General features: G+C 40.7%; 1 protein-coding gene and 1 non-coding gene across 8 annotated transcripts in view; both read right to left on the bottom strand.

The window, feature by feature from the left end:
- The window catches only part of LCA5L (lebercilin LCA5 like), a 46,748-nt gene extending 38,603 nt beyond the window's left edge, over window positions 1–8,145 (bottom strand). For 2 of the 7 annotated variants that reach the window (XM_069472277.1, XM_069472282.1), the window contains exons 1-2: window positions 8,080–8,145; window positions 884–1,038 (exon numbers count right to left, since the gene is read on the bottom strand). Coding sequence is in view for 1 of the 7 variants with exons in the window: in XM_069472281.1 (XP_069328382.1) it covers window positions 8,080–8,119 (40 nt within the window). In the remaining 6 variants the exon portion in view is untranslated. Of the gene's footprint in view, window positions 1–883; window positions 1,041–8,079 lie in introns of those variants that run through there. The other 5 variants (XM_069472283.1, XM_069472281.1, XM_069472279.1 and 2 more) reach the window with 3 other exon arrangements.
- Window positions 8,146–8,477: 332 nt separating this feature from the next.
- Window positions 8,478–8,581, bottom strand: LOC138388822 (U6 spliceosomal RNA). Its single transcript, XR_011234306.1, has one exon. It is a non-coding gene; the product is annotated as a U6 spliceosomal RNA (small nuclear RNA).
- Window positions 8,582–15,426: the final 6,845 nt, after the last annotated feature.

Genomic DNA, 15,426 nt, shown 5'->3' with positions numbered 1-15,426 from the left:
AGCCTCTCCAGAATATTCAGTCTATTAAATACCGGTTTTCTCACTGACCTGTTAAAAATTGATTGATGACTAGTATCAGGCTTACAACTTCACTTTTAAGTTGATTAAACTGTTTTAGAGTATCTCTCTATTAATATAAATAGACTACACTTCACTACTGTTATCAATTAAAAAATTACACATGTTCCACATATATGGACTTCTAATTATGTGATGCATTATTGAAAAATCTAGGCCTTATGCCAACCATCTAACATTATTCTCAATTAATTATTTAATAATATGTTCAGTCAAAGAACATTTATTGTCTTCCAGGCACTGGGGTTATGAAGAAGGCAAACTTCTGCCTTTAAAGATCTTAAAATAAGCAAAGTTAGTAACTATGTAATTAATGTCTATAATAGTTAGCATACTGGTTTTTGGTGTATCAAATTTATGGTAGTATATAGTTCAGATTCATTTTGGCAGCATTTATACTTTGAAAAAATCAGTGTTTACAGTATAATGGTACCTATTCTATTGCACTTGAAGGATAATTTTATTATGTCTTCATCATTATGGGGTTTATAGTTGTTTCTTTGCTGTTATGACTCAGGAATGCAACCCACAACTATAAACACTGTTCTAATGGAAAAATCTGATCTGGTTGAGGGTATGTTTTCTTGGAATGCACCATGGTAAAAGGAATGGCTGTTTATAAGAACAGTAAACTTTTGTATTGTACTCATCTAATTACAGAATTAGAAATATGAATGTTCAAGATCAAGGTATACATCTGAATAATTTTGAATACTACACTCAGGTATCTTCATTTCTGCTTTTGCAACATGGCAGACAAAAAGTAAACATATGCTGAAATGTTTTAAAGTGAATTACTGCATACCTGTTTTTCTTTATCAACTTCTCTAAGATGTCTGAAGATAAACTGTATGTTTGAGCGGAGCGTTCTTCACACTGTAGTATTTATGAGGTTTCCGGGGTAGTATTTTCTGACATTCTTTGGTCTCTTTTTAAAGAAAGAATATATTTTGAAAAAACCTAAAATGATATTACAAAAGGAAAATGTTACAATCTCACAAAGAAACGTATTTATATAAGAAGAATAAAGGTTCTGAGGCAGTATTAGTTAATTGATATATATTCATTTGTGTTATGGATTGCTGGGTACTTCACACACTAACGCTTCTTCTTTACCAAAGTGAATCAACTATTGGCAGTTGATCAAGAAATTCTTGGTTGTAATCATCAAACAGTTATGCTGAAATAAGATCTGAAGGAGCCAGACAGAGCAATGTCTTTCAGAGTTTTTTTGGCAGAACAAAAGGAAATATGGTTCCCCTGCCTGTTCTTTCTTTCCAGTGCAAAGGTGAACATAAATAATTAAAGTTTTTGGATATGTGTTACTTGTATGTTGACAATAAAAATAACAAAAAGAAGACCCTCTTGGTACTACCCGTAGGCACTGGATTTTATTTTAGAGGCATAGATATTGACTGACTTAGCATTATATACTGAAAGTTATTCCTTTGGCTCAACAGTCTCATGAATTATCATATCTATTATTACAACTAGGTAATCCTGATTTTTTTTTTCTTTCTTTTTTTTTAGACACGGCATCTATCACCTAGGCTAGAGTGCACTGGTGCAATCATAGCTCACTGAAACCTCGAACTCTGGGCTATTTAAAAATTTTTTGGGTAAAGACAGGGGTCTCACTTTGTTGCTCAGGCTGGTCTCAAACTCCTGACCTCAAGTGATCCTCTGACCTTGGCCTTCCAAAGTGCTGGTATTACAGGCATGAGGCACTGCGCCTGGCAGAAAATCCTGATTTTTAATGGTAAATATTCTGTAATGAAGTTACAATTAATTCACATGGACAATTTAGTTCAAATGGTCACAACTGTTTTCAAGCCAAATTATTCTGTAGGTAGGTAATTGTATTCTTAACCAATCCCGCCTCATGGAAACAATAGCGTAACATGTAAGTTTTCCCTCTTTTCTTATCCATTCTCAACACCTCCTATTTCCTTCCCCACTTAATTTTTTCTCTTTAACACATGTCATTACCTAAGTTAATACATGATTTACTTACCTTATTTGTTGCCTAACTTCCCCACTAATTGTATGTTTCAATGGCATGCACTCTTAACTCTTTTGTCTACTGCTGTATCCCTAGCACCTAGAAGAGTTCCTAGGAATAAGTGTTCAATAATCATTGATCAAGTAATTTAATGTTCAGGACGCCTCTGTGCTTCCTTAATTCCTGTCTCCATATTCATTACTCCTGACAAAACTCACTATTACTAACCCAACTCAAAATGTCCTAAAATTTAAATGAATGCTTTCCTAGTATGATAAATACCTATCTCAAACTAAAAACTAGCCTTATGCTTAATAGTGAAACATTAATTTATGCTACTATAAGGATGAAGATAAGGATGTCTACTGGCTCTGTTGTTAATTAATATTGTTCTGGAGGTACTAGCTAATGAAATTAGATATAAGAAAGAAATGAGAGGTATAAATATCTGGAAAGAAGAGGCAAATTTTATGTGCAGATAACATGACTTTCTATTTTATAGAAAACCCTATAAAATATTATAAAATAAAGAGAATTCACTAAAACTATAAGTTACTAAATGGGATATAAAAATAATCTTTTCTATATGCAAAATAAAATGACTTAGAAAATAGATGAAAATATCCCACTTGTTATATCAGTCCCCAATTAAAAATATGTGACATAGGTTTCACATGAATAATATGAAGAAAACTTTAAAATTACTGAAATAAAAGAAGATTTATGTGAGTGGAAAAACATACTTTGTTCTTGAATATCATAAGAACATAGAATATAAAGATGTAAATTCTTTCCAATTTAATCTATGTAATCAAAGTATTCCCAATAAAATTCCAAGAGTAATTTTTTTTTGAAATTTGACAAAATGATACCAAATTTATCTAGAGAAATAAATATGAAAGAATACAAAGGAATTAGAAAAAGAATGATGAAACGGGACTACACCTCTATCAGACATTGAGATATATAAAGTTATTAAAAGAGCCTAATACTAATGCTTTAATAGACAGAAAAATATATTGAAATAAAGAGTTCAGAAACAAAAACAAATACATATGGAAACTTAGTGTAAGATAAAGGTGAAGACAGCAGACTATTCAATAAAGGATAAGAGGACAACAGGCTAGAATACATATGGAAATCAAAACAAAAGTGGATTCTTATTGCATTTCTTCCACTAAAATAATTATTAGATGGATTAAAAATGTAAATGTTAAGAAAAAATATTAAATATGGAGTATGAAAAGACATAAAGCCTAGAACCATAAAGGAAATAATTTATAAAAATTACTGCATAAAAATTTAAAACTTCTGCATAACAAAAAAAATCATAAAGTTCAAAGACATATTACAAACTGGGAAAACTATTTTCAATGCATAAAACAAAGACCTAATTTCCATAGTTTACAAAGAACTCCTAAAACAACCCATTTGTAAAATGGGTAAAGGATATGGACGCATTACAGAACAAGCACATTGCAGGAACACAGATGACCAAGAAATACAAAAGATGTTCAGTCTTACACATAATGAAATACAAATTAAAACAATTAGATTTGATTTTTCATCTACCAGAATAGCAAAATTTAAAAAATCATATGAAACATACTATTGTTATTGTAACCATGACTAATAATACTGATAATGAATACTTTAAAAAAATAAAAGAATGAAGCATATCTCATTATGTGTACATGTGTATATGTAAAGATATCTAAGACATGTTTATTTTCCAATCATTACCTTCCATAATGAAAGGAGTTAAAATCCTGTTTTTAAGATTTAAGGCTTTTGGTACTGTGGTAGGCTGAATAATGGTCCCCTAAGGATGTCCGTGTCTTAATCTGCAGAACCTGTGAGTGTTACTGTATATAGCAAAAGGGGCTTTGCAGATGGGATCAGTTTCAGGATCTCGAGGTTGGGAAGATTACCCTAAATGATCCAGATTATCCATGATGGCCTACTGTAGTCACATGGGCCTGTCTGAGAGAGACATAGGAGGAGTTACAGCTACAAGGCCATGTGATGATAGAAGCAGAGAGAAGCAGAGTCAGAGGGAGAAGATGCTGTGCTGCTGGCTGTGAAGATGGAAGAAGGGATCACAGGCCAAAGAATACAGGCTTTTCTAGAAATTAAGAAAAGGTACGGGAGTAGATTCTCCCTTAGAGCCTCCAGAAAGAACCAGCCCTGCTGACATCTTGATTTTAGCCCCATAAGACTCATTTCAGACTTCTGACCTCCAGAGCTGTTAAGAGAATAAATTTATTTTGTTTTAAGCCACTGAGTTTGTGGTAATTTGTTATAGCAACAACAGAGAACAAATACAGGCACCTTAAAAAACATCATGAATTAAAATGAGACTAAAAGCAGGCTATTAAATGTAAATGAAGTGCAATATTATAAATTTCAAGAAGTCAAAGAAGAATGGTGAGTTCAAACGCTTTGGGGGAAGTATCCTAATTCTAGAAACTGGCTTGCTTTACCTCGCCTATACTATATCTAGGAAAAAGACCATGAACCCTGAGAGCTGGTAGGACTGTTTGCTTTGGAAAAAGGGCTGGAGAAGACAACACTCTCTCACAAGCACTCAATGCAGACGTTTTTTTAAAAAAAGCAAGCATGCTGGCTCTCGTGCAGGGGCAATGGTGGAAGCATGCCTGGAGGCTGCAAAAGCAGGGTGGACAGAAAGGAAGACGTAGTAAGGGAAGGGGTGACAAAGAGGTGCCAGGTAGCCGGCAAGGTTATGAAATTAGTTACACAGAGCAAATAAGTTAATTGAGGAAACAGATAAATATATCTAGAATCATGGAGCCAAGTTTCTTACTGCCTGAAAGAATTTTACTTACATAGAAATGAGGGAAGGCTGAAAAGAACTAGGTCCATAGATAGTGTCAATGGATGCTGAGGGCTGTCTAGTGAATGTAAGTTGATAAGAAACAGGATTTGCTATAACATCAGAATGTCTCTTCCCAAAACACTAATCAAATGCAAAGGGAAAACAGGTGACTTCGTGGAGAAACCTGGCAGACACCAGATTGAACAGGGGATCAAGGTTCATGTCACCAGTGGTGGGACAGGTGGACCTCATGTGTGTCCATGGGCACGGAGAAGGTCACAGCATCGTTTCTGTGATCTTCCCACCAGGAGCACAGCCAGAGTCTGGGCAAAAGAAAACATTAGCTGGATCCAAAATTCAGGGTCTTCCTACAGAATGAAAGGCCTGAACTTTTAAACATAAACTCTTTGGGACAAAGTTAACAGAATGTTAAATGTATAGAAAAGCTCTTCCTGAAGCTTATAAATATGGTATTATACAGGTAAGATGATCTTAGGGCTTTCGAAAACACTATTTCAAACATTTTATCTACTTTTAAGATTATGTGTCCCAATTTTTTTGCTTTAGAAATTCGGTGACTCTAAATATTGACAAAGAAGAATTAACACTGATTAAGAAGAGGGACAGTAGTATACTACAGAAGAAAAACAGGCTGTGCGGCAAGATATCTGAGTTATATATCCAGCTCTGTCAACACAACTAGGTGTTTGGTCTCAACTGACTAAGGTAAGAAATTAGCTGATTTCTCAATGACTTCTAAGGTCCAGTCCAACACTAAAATCCATAAGCAAAATCTAACCTATATATGAGAGGAATGTCTAGCTTTATTTAATAGCATGAAAATGTGCCATGTTCAAAATTTAGACAGTTGTAGACTAGCTATATAGGTTTTGGTAATTTAACAATTTTATATTTTATTTTTGATAAAAAGCTGGAATTCATTACCAGATGGACACCCCAACTGCCTTCAGGATAAGAACCTGTGCCTCTCTACTTCCACCAAGCGTTGGCAAACGTAATGTACTGTACTGCATACAGGACAATTTAATGTGGGTTCTAGGAAGGGCTACAAATCATTGCACAAGTGCCGATTTTTAGCTCCCCATCGCCACATTTCCTTTTAATTTTCAGTGTTTATTATTTTTTACTAGACTTTTCATTCTATTTTAATAAAATTATACTAAAACACTTGACATTTAATATCTCTTACATATCAGAATGTTCCTTTCATTCATTCATTCAACACATATTTGAGTGTGTACTATGTGCCAGGAACTGTGTGAGGTGTGAGGATACAATGATGAACACAAACAGAAAAGTCTGTTTTTTGTAGAGCTTCTGTCGGTAATAAGCTGATCACACAGTGACTGTTGTAAATGTCCTAAAGGAGATACAACTTTGTGAGGATATACAACAAAGACACCTGATTCCAATAGCAATCTGGGAAGTCATCTTTACAAAAGCGCTGTCTAAGCTGAGATATGAAGTGTCAGTAGCAAGAGGAGATGAAGGGTAGGAGGAAACACTGCAGACAGAGATAAAAGATAGCGCCAAGGCCTGGTGGGTAGAGGAGTCCAAAGGGCTGAAGCCCAGGGAGAAGTGCCAGCGGTTTCAGATAGGTCTTGAGAAGCAGGTGGGGGAGAATAGCGGCAGGGCCTTGGGAAGCCATATTTATGATCCAGATCATTATTCCAAGGGCAATGGGAAGCTGGCAGTAAGCAAAAGAGGGAGGCTGGGGAGGGATGGCATAACTGGCTCTGCCTTCTGAAGGGGTTCCTCTGGCTGCAGCATGGAGAAGAGAATCAGGAAAAGCCACAGGGGATGTGGGGAGACCAGACAGTAGGGTGATGACCTACTGAGACCTGCACAAGGCTGATGGTGGTAGCTTAGACTAAGAGGTCAGTGACAATGAAGAAATGTGAAATATGCCCAGGAAACACCACCACCAGCGCTGGGTGATTCAGTGGATGTTGGGGTGAGGGACAGGGTCGAGGAGGAATCCTAGTTACAATGGAAGAGGTCCCAGTTGGGGTGGCGCAGTGGGATTGGTTGGTCTTGTGCATGTTGAGTTGGAGGTGTCTGCGTGATATTAAGAAGCCATGTCATTCAGTTAGCTGAACATACCCGTCTAGCTCAGAAAAGAAGGTTCAGCTTAAGAGATAAAGTTGGGAGTCAAGAGCAGATAGCTGGCACTTGAAGCTGTGGGCATGGATCTGATCCTAGTATTAGATTATAGGGGGGACTGGGGAGAACAGACACCGAGCTTTGAGGATCTCCAATATTAAGGAGCCTGGGAGCGGAGGGTAAGCAAGAATGGCAGTAGGAAAAGCAGAAGAGTGTGAGGGGTGAGGGGTGTGGTCCCAGAAGCCCAGGGAAGACAGTGTTTTAAGAATGATGGGGGTAGTAGTGTCAAACGTAGCTGAGACTGAGCAAGGTGAGGCCTGGAAATATCTGATTAGTGGTTTTGGTTTTAGCAGAGATGAGGAGGGAAGCCAGATTGGTTGAGGACAAGAGACAAGGAACAGATGCATTGAATAGGGCAATTCTTTAAAGTTTGCCTGTCAAAGGGGATAAGGGATTAGACAATAACTGGAAACAGAAGGGAAATGTGGGGTCAAGGGAGACTTTTTTCTTTTCTTTCTTTTGTGATGGGAGACTCGAACATGTTTAAAAGCCATGGCAAAGTGCCGAGATGGAATAGGTGATTATATAGGAGGACATGGATGACTGCTAGCCTGGGGTTTTTGATGAGTGGGGATGGGATCCAAAGCATGGGGAGGGAACAGCCTTGGAGAGGAAGAAGGAAGCTAAGATGGGTACAGGTGTAGGGAAGGCTTGCAGCTTTTGTAGCTGGAGATTGAGGGATTCCCATGCAATAGCTTCAAGTTTCTCTATGAAGTGACAGCACAAGGTGGGGAGGATTGGAGATCAAATTTGAGCAAAGTGGAGGTTTATGATCTGCAGTCTCCTACAGACCCCCAGCAAACTGCAGCAATTCTACTGTGCTACTTTGGTCAACTGGGGTTTTACGTGATGGAAAAAGAAAAAAAATAAGGGCTGGGGGTTTAAGAGATCGCTAAGTGTATAGATGTGTAGGGGCCAGTGCACAATGACCCCTGAACCGCTTGGTGACAGACTGGGGTATCAGCACCCAGACACTTACTATCAAAATGATCAGCACAGGGATGTTCATTTGTCTCCATCTCAATTTGCCTCTTTTGGAGCTTCTTAAAAATATAACAAAAGAAAGAGTAGGGAACAGAGCTTCAATTCCTACATGACTCCTTTTTCCTCACTGGGAAGAAGGTTCTTGATTCTTTTGTTCTCCAGTACAGCCAATTTTAAAGCTCTTGCTATAGTTCTATTCTAGAGGTACTGTCGTATTTATACCTAAGAAAGCTAAGGGGCATCTTTCAATTTTTAGCTTGTTAACAGCATGGTGTTTATGTAGCCTGTTTACCTGGTTTAAAAGTTACAATTCTCTAAATACTAAAAATACTGTATTTTTATCTATGGAGATCATAAAATTCATATAATCCTTTTTTAGTTTTTATTTTTTTAAAAAATATGAAATGTTTCATAAATTTGCATGTCATCCTTGCACAGGGCCCATGCTAATCTTCTCTATCATACCAATTTTAGTGTATGTGCTGCCGAAGTAGCACAAAATTCATATAATCCCTTTTAAAAACGTATTCATATTTAATAACAAAGAAAGGAAAAACAAAATAAGACTGTCTATGCTCAAGTGGGGGAAGGGCATAAGCAGGAAAATCAATTAGGAAGCAACTGAAATAATCCAGGTACCAGATGATGGTGGCCTGGATCAGGATGGTGACAGTGGGGGTTGAGAGAAATAGGATTGTAAATCTATTCTAGGTACATTTTGAAGGAAGTGCTGACAGACTGAATGTGAGGAATGATAAAAACAGGAGTCAAGTAGCATCAAGGATGGGGCAACTGGAAGAATGGAGTTTCCAGTAACTGCGGTGGGTTAAGAGTGTAGGAGGTGCAGGGCTGGGGGATTATTAGGAGCCCAGTCTGGGCCACGCTGCGTTTGAGATGCCTTACATTTCTAAGCAGAGATGCAGTAAGCAGTTGAGTACATACACGGGTCTGGCGTCCGAAGAAGGGGCCAGGGCTGGACATACACATTTGGGGCTCACTGGCATTTAGACAGGCTTTGAGTCCATGAGACTGGATGAATGCATCTGAGTGTAGACAGAAAAAAGGCCCAAGGTCATGTTCAACCATGAAAAACTGGTCTGAAAAAAAGTTAACTGTAGACATAAGTTTGGCAACGACATGTTAGAGCAGTAAGAGAAAACTGTGGACAAAGAGCCCCAAGTTTGGGCGAGGGTGTAGGGAGGAGACAAATACAGAGAAGACATTTCAAAAGACTTGAGATTCCCACGGGCTGGGGATAGGGAAATGTCAGCGCTAAGGTTAAAAGGAAAAGCCAAACCAAAGCAAAACAGCAAATAGGTAGATTCAAAATTGAAGGTATAAGATTCAGATATAAAAGAAAAATATTAACGAAAGCCTCCAGGTGGAGGTGAAAGTGGCGGCCGTCTGACCGTGGGCTACCCGAAGGCCTGCCCTTCCCCTCGCCGTACCCGGGCATGGCATGTCACGGCACGGCACCGCACGCACTCGGTCAATTCGGGGTCGCCCCCGGCCCCCTGACCCCAGGCGGCCCAGGCCGTCGGCCGCTGGGTTGGGTTCCGGGCCCGGCAGAGCAGTGTGGACTTGCGAACGTGTGAGTCGTCGGGGCGCAGGGCCACACTTTCCGAGCAGGGCAGACTGCTCTTCGCCCCGCCGCGCTTTGCAGGGGGAAACGCCGGAGGACCTGGCGACGTTACCCGCCGAGTGAGCAGCGAGGTGGGCAGGGGTGAGGACTGAGTGATGGAGCGACACCGGAAGCCCAGAAAGAGTGTACCAGGCGCCTCCAGTCCGGGCCGGACAGGGTAACAGGCTGCGGGGCTCGACAGAAGACACAGCTGAGCTGTTACCTGCTCCGCGCGGCTCCGGCGGCTGCGCCAACCCAGGGGGCTCTCGGCGCGGGCGCGTCGCCATGGAAACCCAGGCGCAGGGCCTTCTGGGACAGAACGGCTGGTGGCGTGGGGTGCGCGCACGCGCACTCAGGGCTGCGCGGTCCGTGGCCGGGAGGCTCATCTAGCATCCGGGGTCAGTCTGGCTTAGCATCTCCCCTCTGTGTAGGGAAAATGAGTTGCTGGTGTAGACGGTCTGCAGCCGAGCCTCCCGCCGCCTTCCTTGGCGCCCAGGACCCTGCCTTCGCCTCTGGCCGCACCAGGAGCGAACGAGCGAGCCGTTCGTTCACGCGCCGTTGTTCTGAGCCTGGGCCCGGCGCTCCCCTCAGACTCCGCCGACGTTGGGTGGCTTAAGTTATGCCCGCCCGTTGGCTGCGGGCAGGCAGGTGTAGACACCCGGGACGTGGGTGGACTGAGAGCAGAGTGTCCTTGTTAACCTCTTTTCATAGAGACGGTTTTTGTTGTTTTTGGTGAAACAATGTGATCGCAAAACAATGCATGTTTGGTGTAGAGAATTGAGAAATGTACAGGCAAGTACAAAGAAAAAGTAAAAAATCACCTAGGTGATGGAATTATCAGTGCTTTTTAATAACTGCATAGGAATGGGATAATTTACGAACATTTTAATTGTTTCATTTCTTTCTCTTTTTTTGGTGGCATTGTATCAATGCCATGCGGAATATCCTTGCAGATGAATCTTTGAGGTCATCACTGACTCTTTCTTTAGGATAAATTCCCACGGGTGAAGTTGCAGAGTCAAAGCATATGCCCATTTTGAGGGTTTCTGAAGGTAGATGGAAATTGCCTTCCAGGCAAGAGTTTCCAACTTTTGGCCCGAATTGGAGATTCTCTTTTTCTTTAATTTTTTTTTTTTTGGCCTATTTTATTGTCAAAAAATTGGCATCTTTAATTGTATTCACTTCTTTGTAAGAGGAATAGACATATTTTCTTCTCTTTGGTGGCATTTGTCCTTATTTTGTGGTTTGCCTTTTCTCACCTTTTGCCCATTTTTAAACTTGGTGTTCATCTTTGTATTAATAAAAACTGATTTGTGAGAACTTACGATGTATGAAAACCTGATTTGTGATATACGTTGCAAATATTTCCTCAGTTTGTCAATTACCTTTGATTTTGTTTACAATGCATTTTGGTATTTATGTAGAATAAGATCACATTTTCCCTTTATAGGTTCTACATTTGGTTTTTATGTAAGAGGAACAGTATACATTCTTCAAACAGATTGTTTAATTCTCCTTTGGTAGGGCTGGGTTGGGACAAGCTTTCTGTCCACCATCCCTTCCTCCATCTGTTGTTAGAGTGCCCACCTTCGATTTTGGTGGGCCATGCATTTCTAGAACCTTAGGTGAGGTATTATCCATATAAGATGGGTGCTGGTTGTTTTTGGCGGTGATGGTGGGCTGGGCAGCATCTCCAGTGGGGCAGACAGACAAGTGTCACCCTAGACCTGACATTTCTGGCAAAATGAGCTGATCTTGGTGGCCGGTGGTGCTCCCATGACTGTAACAACAGTGACCGTTGTTAAGGGAAATCCCAACCCTGGTGCTCAGGACTAGAGGAACCGAAAAGCGGAGGTTCCTCAGCATTTTTGCATCTTAATGGTCTCCTCTTTTTCTACGAGCTTTTCCCAGTGTCTGCAGGCATGATAAATATGAATCTGTTTCAAAATGAATGGTCTTTGCTTCTACTTTTGAAGGGGATGTTCTTTTGTATCTGTGCATATATGGAAGAGGAAGAGGCCCTTGAGGTACACAGCTAAAGCAATGGCTTTTTTGTTATGGCAATCATCTTCATCATGCTGTGTAGTAAACATATACCTTTATTTCGCAGTATTAGTTTCCTAGGGATGCTGCAACAAATTAAGGCAAACTTGGTGGCTTAGAGCAGTAGAACATTACACCCTCATACTTCTGGAGGTCAGAAGTATGAAATCAAGGTGTCTGCAAGTCTGTGCTCCCTCTGAAGGCCCTAAGGGAGAATTCTTTGACTCTTCCAGCTTCTGGTGTTTCTTGGCTTGTGGTAGCACCACTCCCATCTCTGCCTCCATCTTCACATGGTATACTTCTCTGTGTCTCTGTGTGTCTTCTCTTTAAGGATAACAGTCATTGGATTTAGGGGTCACCCTAAATCCAGGATGATTTTTATCACAAGATTGCCAACTAATTACATCTGCAAAAACCCTATTTCCAAATAAGGTCACATGCTGAGGTTTTGGGTGAAGTTGAATTTTGGGAACATTATTCAACCCACTATAGTTACTATGGTAATCACTCCCATCATTCTGTATAATAAACATATGCCTTTGTTTGTCATTTTAGTTTACCCATAAAGTTATGTAAATCAAAACATAACATCTGGGCCGGGCGCGGTGGCTCACGCCTGTAACCCTAGCACTCTGGGAGGCCGAGGCGGGTGGATCGCTCGAGGTCAGGAGTTCGAGACCAGCCTGAGCAAGAGCGAGACCCCGTCTCTACTAAAAATAGAAAGAAATTATATGGACAACTAAAATATATATATACAAAAAATTAGCCGGGCATGGTGGCGCATGCCTGTAGTCCCAGCTACTCGGGAGGCTGAAGCAGTAGGATCGCTTCAGCCCAGGAGTTTGAGGTTGCTGTGAGCTAGACTGACGCCACGGCACTCACTCTAGCCTGGGCAACAGAGCGAGACTCTGTCTCAAAAAAAAAAAAAATAAAATAAATAACATCTGGTGTCATTTATTATAGGATCATCTGGGGATCTCTGTGAAGTTTGTAGCCAATTCCTCATACTTTTATAATCAAAATTAGCCAAATCAAAAAGTGGTGTTATTTGACTTACACAGCAAGTACTAGAGATGTTAAATGATTGGCTGCCTGCATCTTCGCTAGATTACGCAGCTTCTTTCTGAAGTGGATTTTGTAAGTCAGAGAATTATTGAGCTTTATTTTAAGACTGGTTTGGAATGTTTGGTATTCCTATTATCTTTTTTTTTTTTTTTTTTTGAGACAGAGTCTCGCTTTGTTGCCCAGGGTTGGGGTGAGTGCCGTGGCGTCAGCCTAGCTCACAGCAACCTCAAACTCCTGGACTTAAGCGATCCTACTGCCTCAGCCTCCCGAGTAGCTGGGACTACAGGCATGTGCCACCATGCCCGGCTAATTTTTTGTATATATATATTTTAGTTGTCCATATAATTTCTTTCTATTTTTAGTAGAGATGGGGTCTCACTCTTGCTCGGGCTGGTCTCAAACTCCTGACCTTGAGCGATCCACCCGCCTCGGCCTCCCAGAGTGCTAGGATTACAGGCGTGAGCCACCTCGCCCGGCAAGTATTCCTATTATCTTGAAGCTCATTTGTGTCACTGTAATAAATTAAAAGGAATCATTCAGGGAAAGTCTTCAAATTTCTAATTTGTACATTTCTATGGTCATTTTTTAAAAGGATAATCTTGGCTCATGCCTGTAATCCTAGCACTCTGGGAGGCCGAGGCAGGAGGATCGCTTGAGCGCAGGAGTTCGAGACCACCCTGAGCAAAAGCAAGAACCTGTCTCTACAAATAAAATAAAAGCATAAACTTTAAAAAAACAAACAATTCATAGTGAAAAAAGGGAGCAATAGGAATTGAAGGGTAGCATCTCAGGAGCTTCTCTTATGTGATGTGGAGGGAAATGGGTCGGGTTCAAGTCTTGGATACGCCATTTCCTGTTCCCATCATCTCCAGTTCTACGTCCTCATTGAGTAGAGAGAATATGCAATCCAGTTTTAGGGTGGTTGTACAAATAAAGGAGTGGTTTATGCAAAGCACCTGAAGCAGATCTGGCACATGGACAACACCTAAAAATTGTTAGCTGTTATTTCAGTAGGAAATTTGTTTCTTCCAGGGCTTGCAGATGGAGGGGGTGTCATTACTGAAGCAAGTTTTCAGTCTATCTGATCATGGGATGTATATTCTCTAGCACACAGGAGAATCCAGCCATAGTTTATGTTACTAACTTACAAAGCCATTAGGAAATTTGCCTGGCTTATTACTTTTTCAATAATATTTGGAGAAAATAGCATGCTTACATGGCGGACTTTAAGGTGTGAAATATATAATTTTTTGTATAAAAAATAGTACATATTATAGAAAATTTGAAAATACAGAAAATAATAAAAGTAAAATGATCTATAATTTTTGGTGGGCTTTAAAATAAAATTTATAATTGTAGTGACTTAAATTTGGAGAACCATTAATCATCTTAAACAAGGACCTAACTTTTGGAATAATGTTGCATGTTGAAGTCAAAAGTTAAATTTTGGCAGTCAATTATTCATCATGATGTAAATGAATTTGATCTGTAGTCTGGGGCCTGGTGTGTACCTTCTCATCACAGGCACCTACCTGAGGAGAGGAAGAAAACAGGCCTCTGAGACTCTGGTTAAGGGGGTGGATGCAGAAGCTGGAGAGATCCCTTCCTTGCAGAAGCCGGAGAGATCCCTTCCTGGTTCAGGAAAACAGTGTCATGTCCATGATGAGTAGCAATGGACTTTAAAGAGAGAGAAAGAGAGGCTGAGAGACTCAGTTATCTAAGAGTACTAAACATCTGCCAGGTGCTTGTTGAAAGACTAGGTCTTTAATGGCCTTGGTCTTGACTTTGAAACCCATCAGAAGAGTTTGGGCAGCTAGCTTTTGGGCTTCTTTATTAAATTTGCATTCCTTCTAACTTTTAACACAATTCAAATTACCTATATAAGTAAGACAGGATTGAACCAGTTATAAACAGGTCATTTCCGCCCCCCCCCCCCCAAATCTTTAAAATAGGACAGTTTGCTTGTTGCAGTCATTAGTACTGAAAAGCCAGCCGCTATTTCCCTGCCTTGCCCTGGGATGTCAGTGAAACCTTACATGGCCCATGGCTGGTCAGTTTTTGTTCTTTAGGAGAAAAGGTGGTAAAGAGAAAACTGGAAACAGGCCAACTCATAAAGGAATTTCTATTGTATGACAGTTTACTGAATTTTTTTTTTAACGTGCCAGAAAATTTTAAAACAAGGAGGCTGCTCTTTATTTAAAGGCGTCTGGGGCTATTCTGACCCTTTCAGTTTGTTTGCCAAAAGCCCTGAAAACCAGCCTCACTCTGGACTGTGGTGGTGTTTTCTGGGCTTTTGCAGCCCCAAAGAGCTCCTCCCTCCCTCCTTTTCGCCTCCTTCTCCTCTGTTCTCCTGGGCCCCACCTCCCTTCGCCCCAAGGCATCTCGGCTCGAGTCTCTGATTGGTGCGCAGCGCAGCCTGGCCTTTTAGGGACTGTTGTCGGGCATTTAAAGTGATAGGGAAAGGGTCCAGTGGCTGCTTTTATCAACCAATGAAATATTTTCCTGACAGATCCCAAAATATTCCTGGGCCAATGGAGGAGGAAGCCCAAGATGCCTCTGTTTGCTCCTCGGAGAGGCAGAGCCTCTTAAGTTGGGGCAGGCGGGCAGGAGCTC

This window comes from Eulemur rufifrons, chromosome 7 (assembly GCF_041146395.1).
Source record: "Eulemur rufifrons isolate Redbay chromosome 7, OSU_ERuf_1, whole genome shotgun sequence".
Classification (NCBI taxonomy): Eukaryota; Metazoa; Chordata; class Mammalia; order Primates; family Lemuridae; genus Eulemur; species Eulemur rufifrons.
Note: the sequence above shows the minus strand (reverse complement) of the source record. Positions and strands in the feature narration are given on the sequence as shown.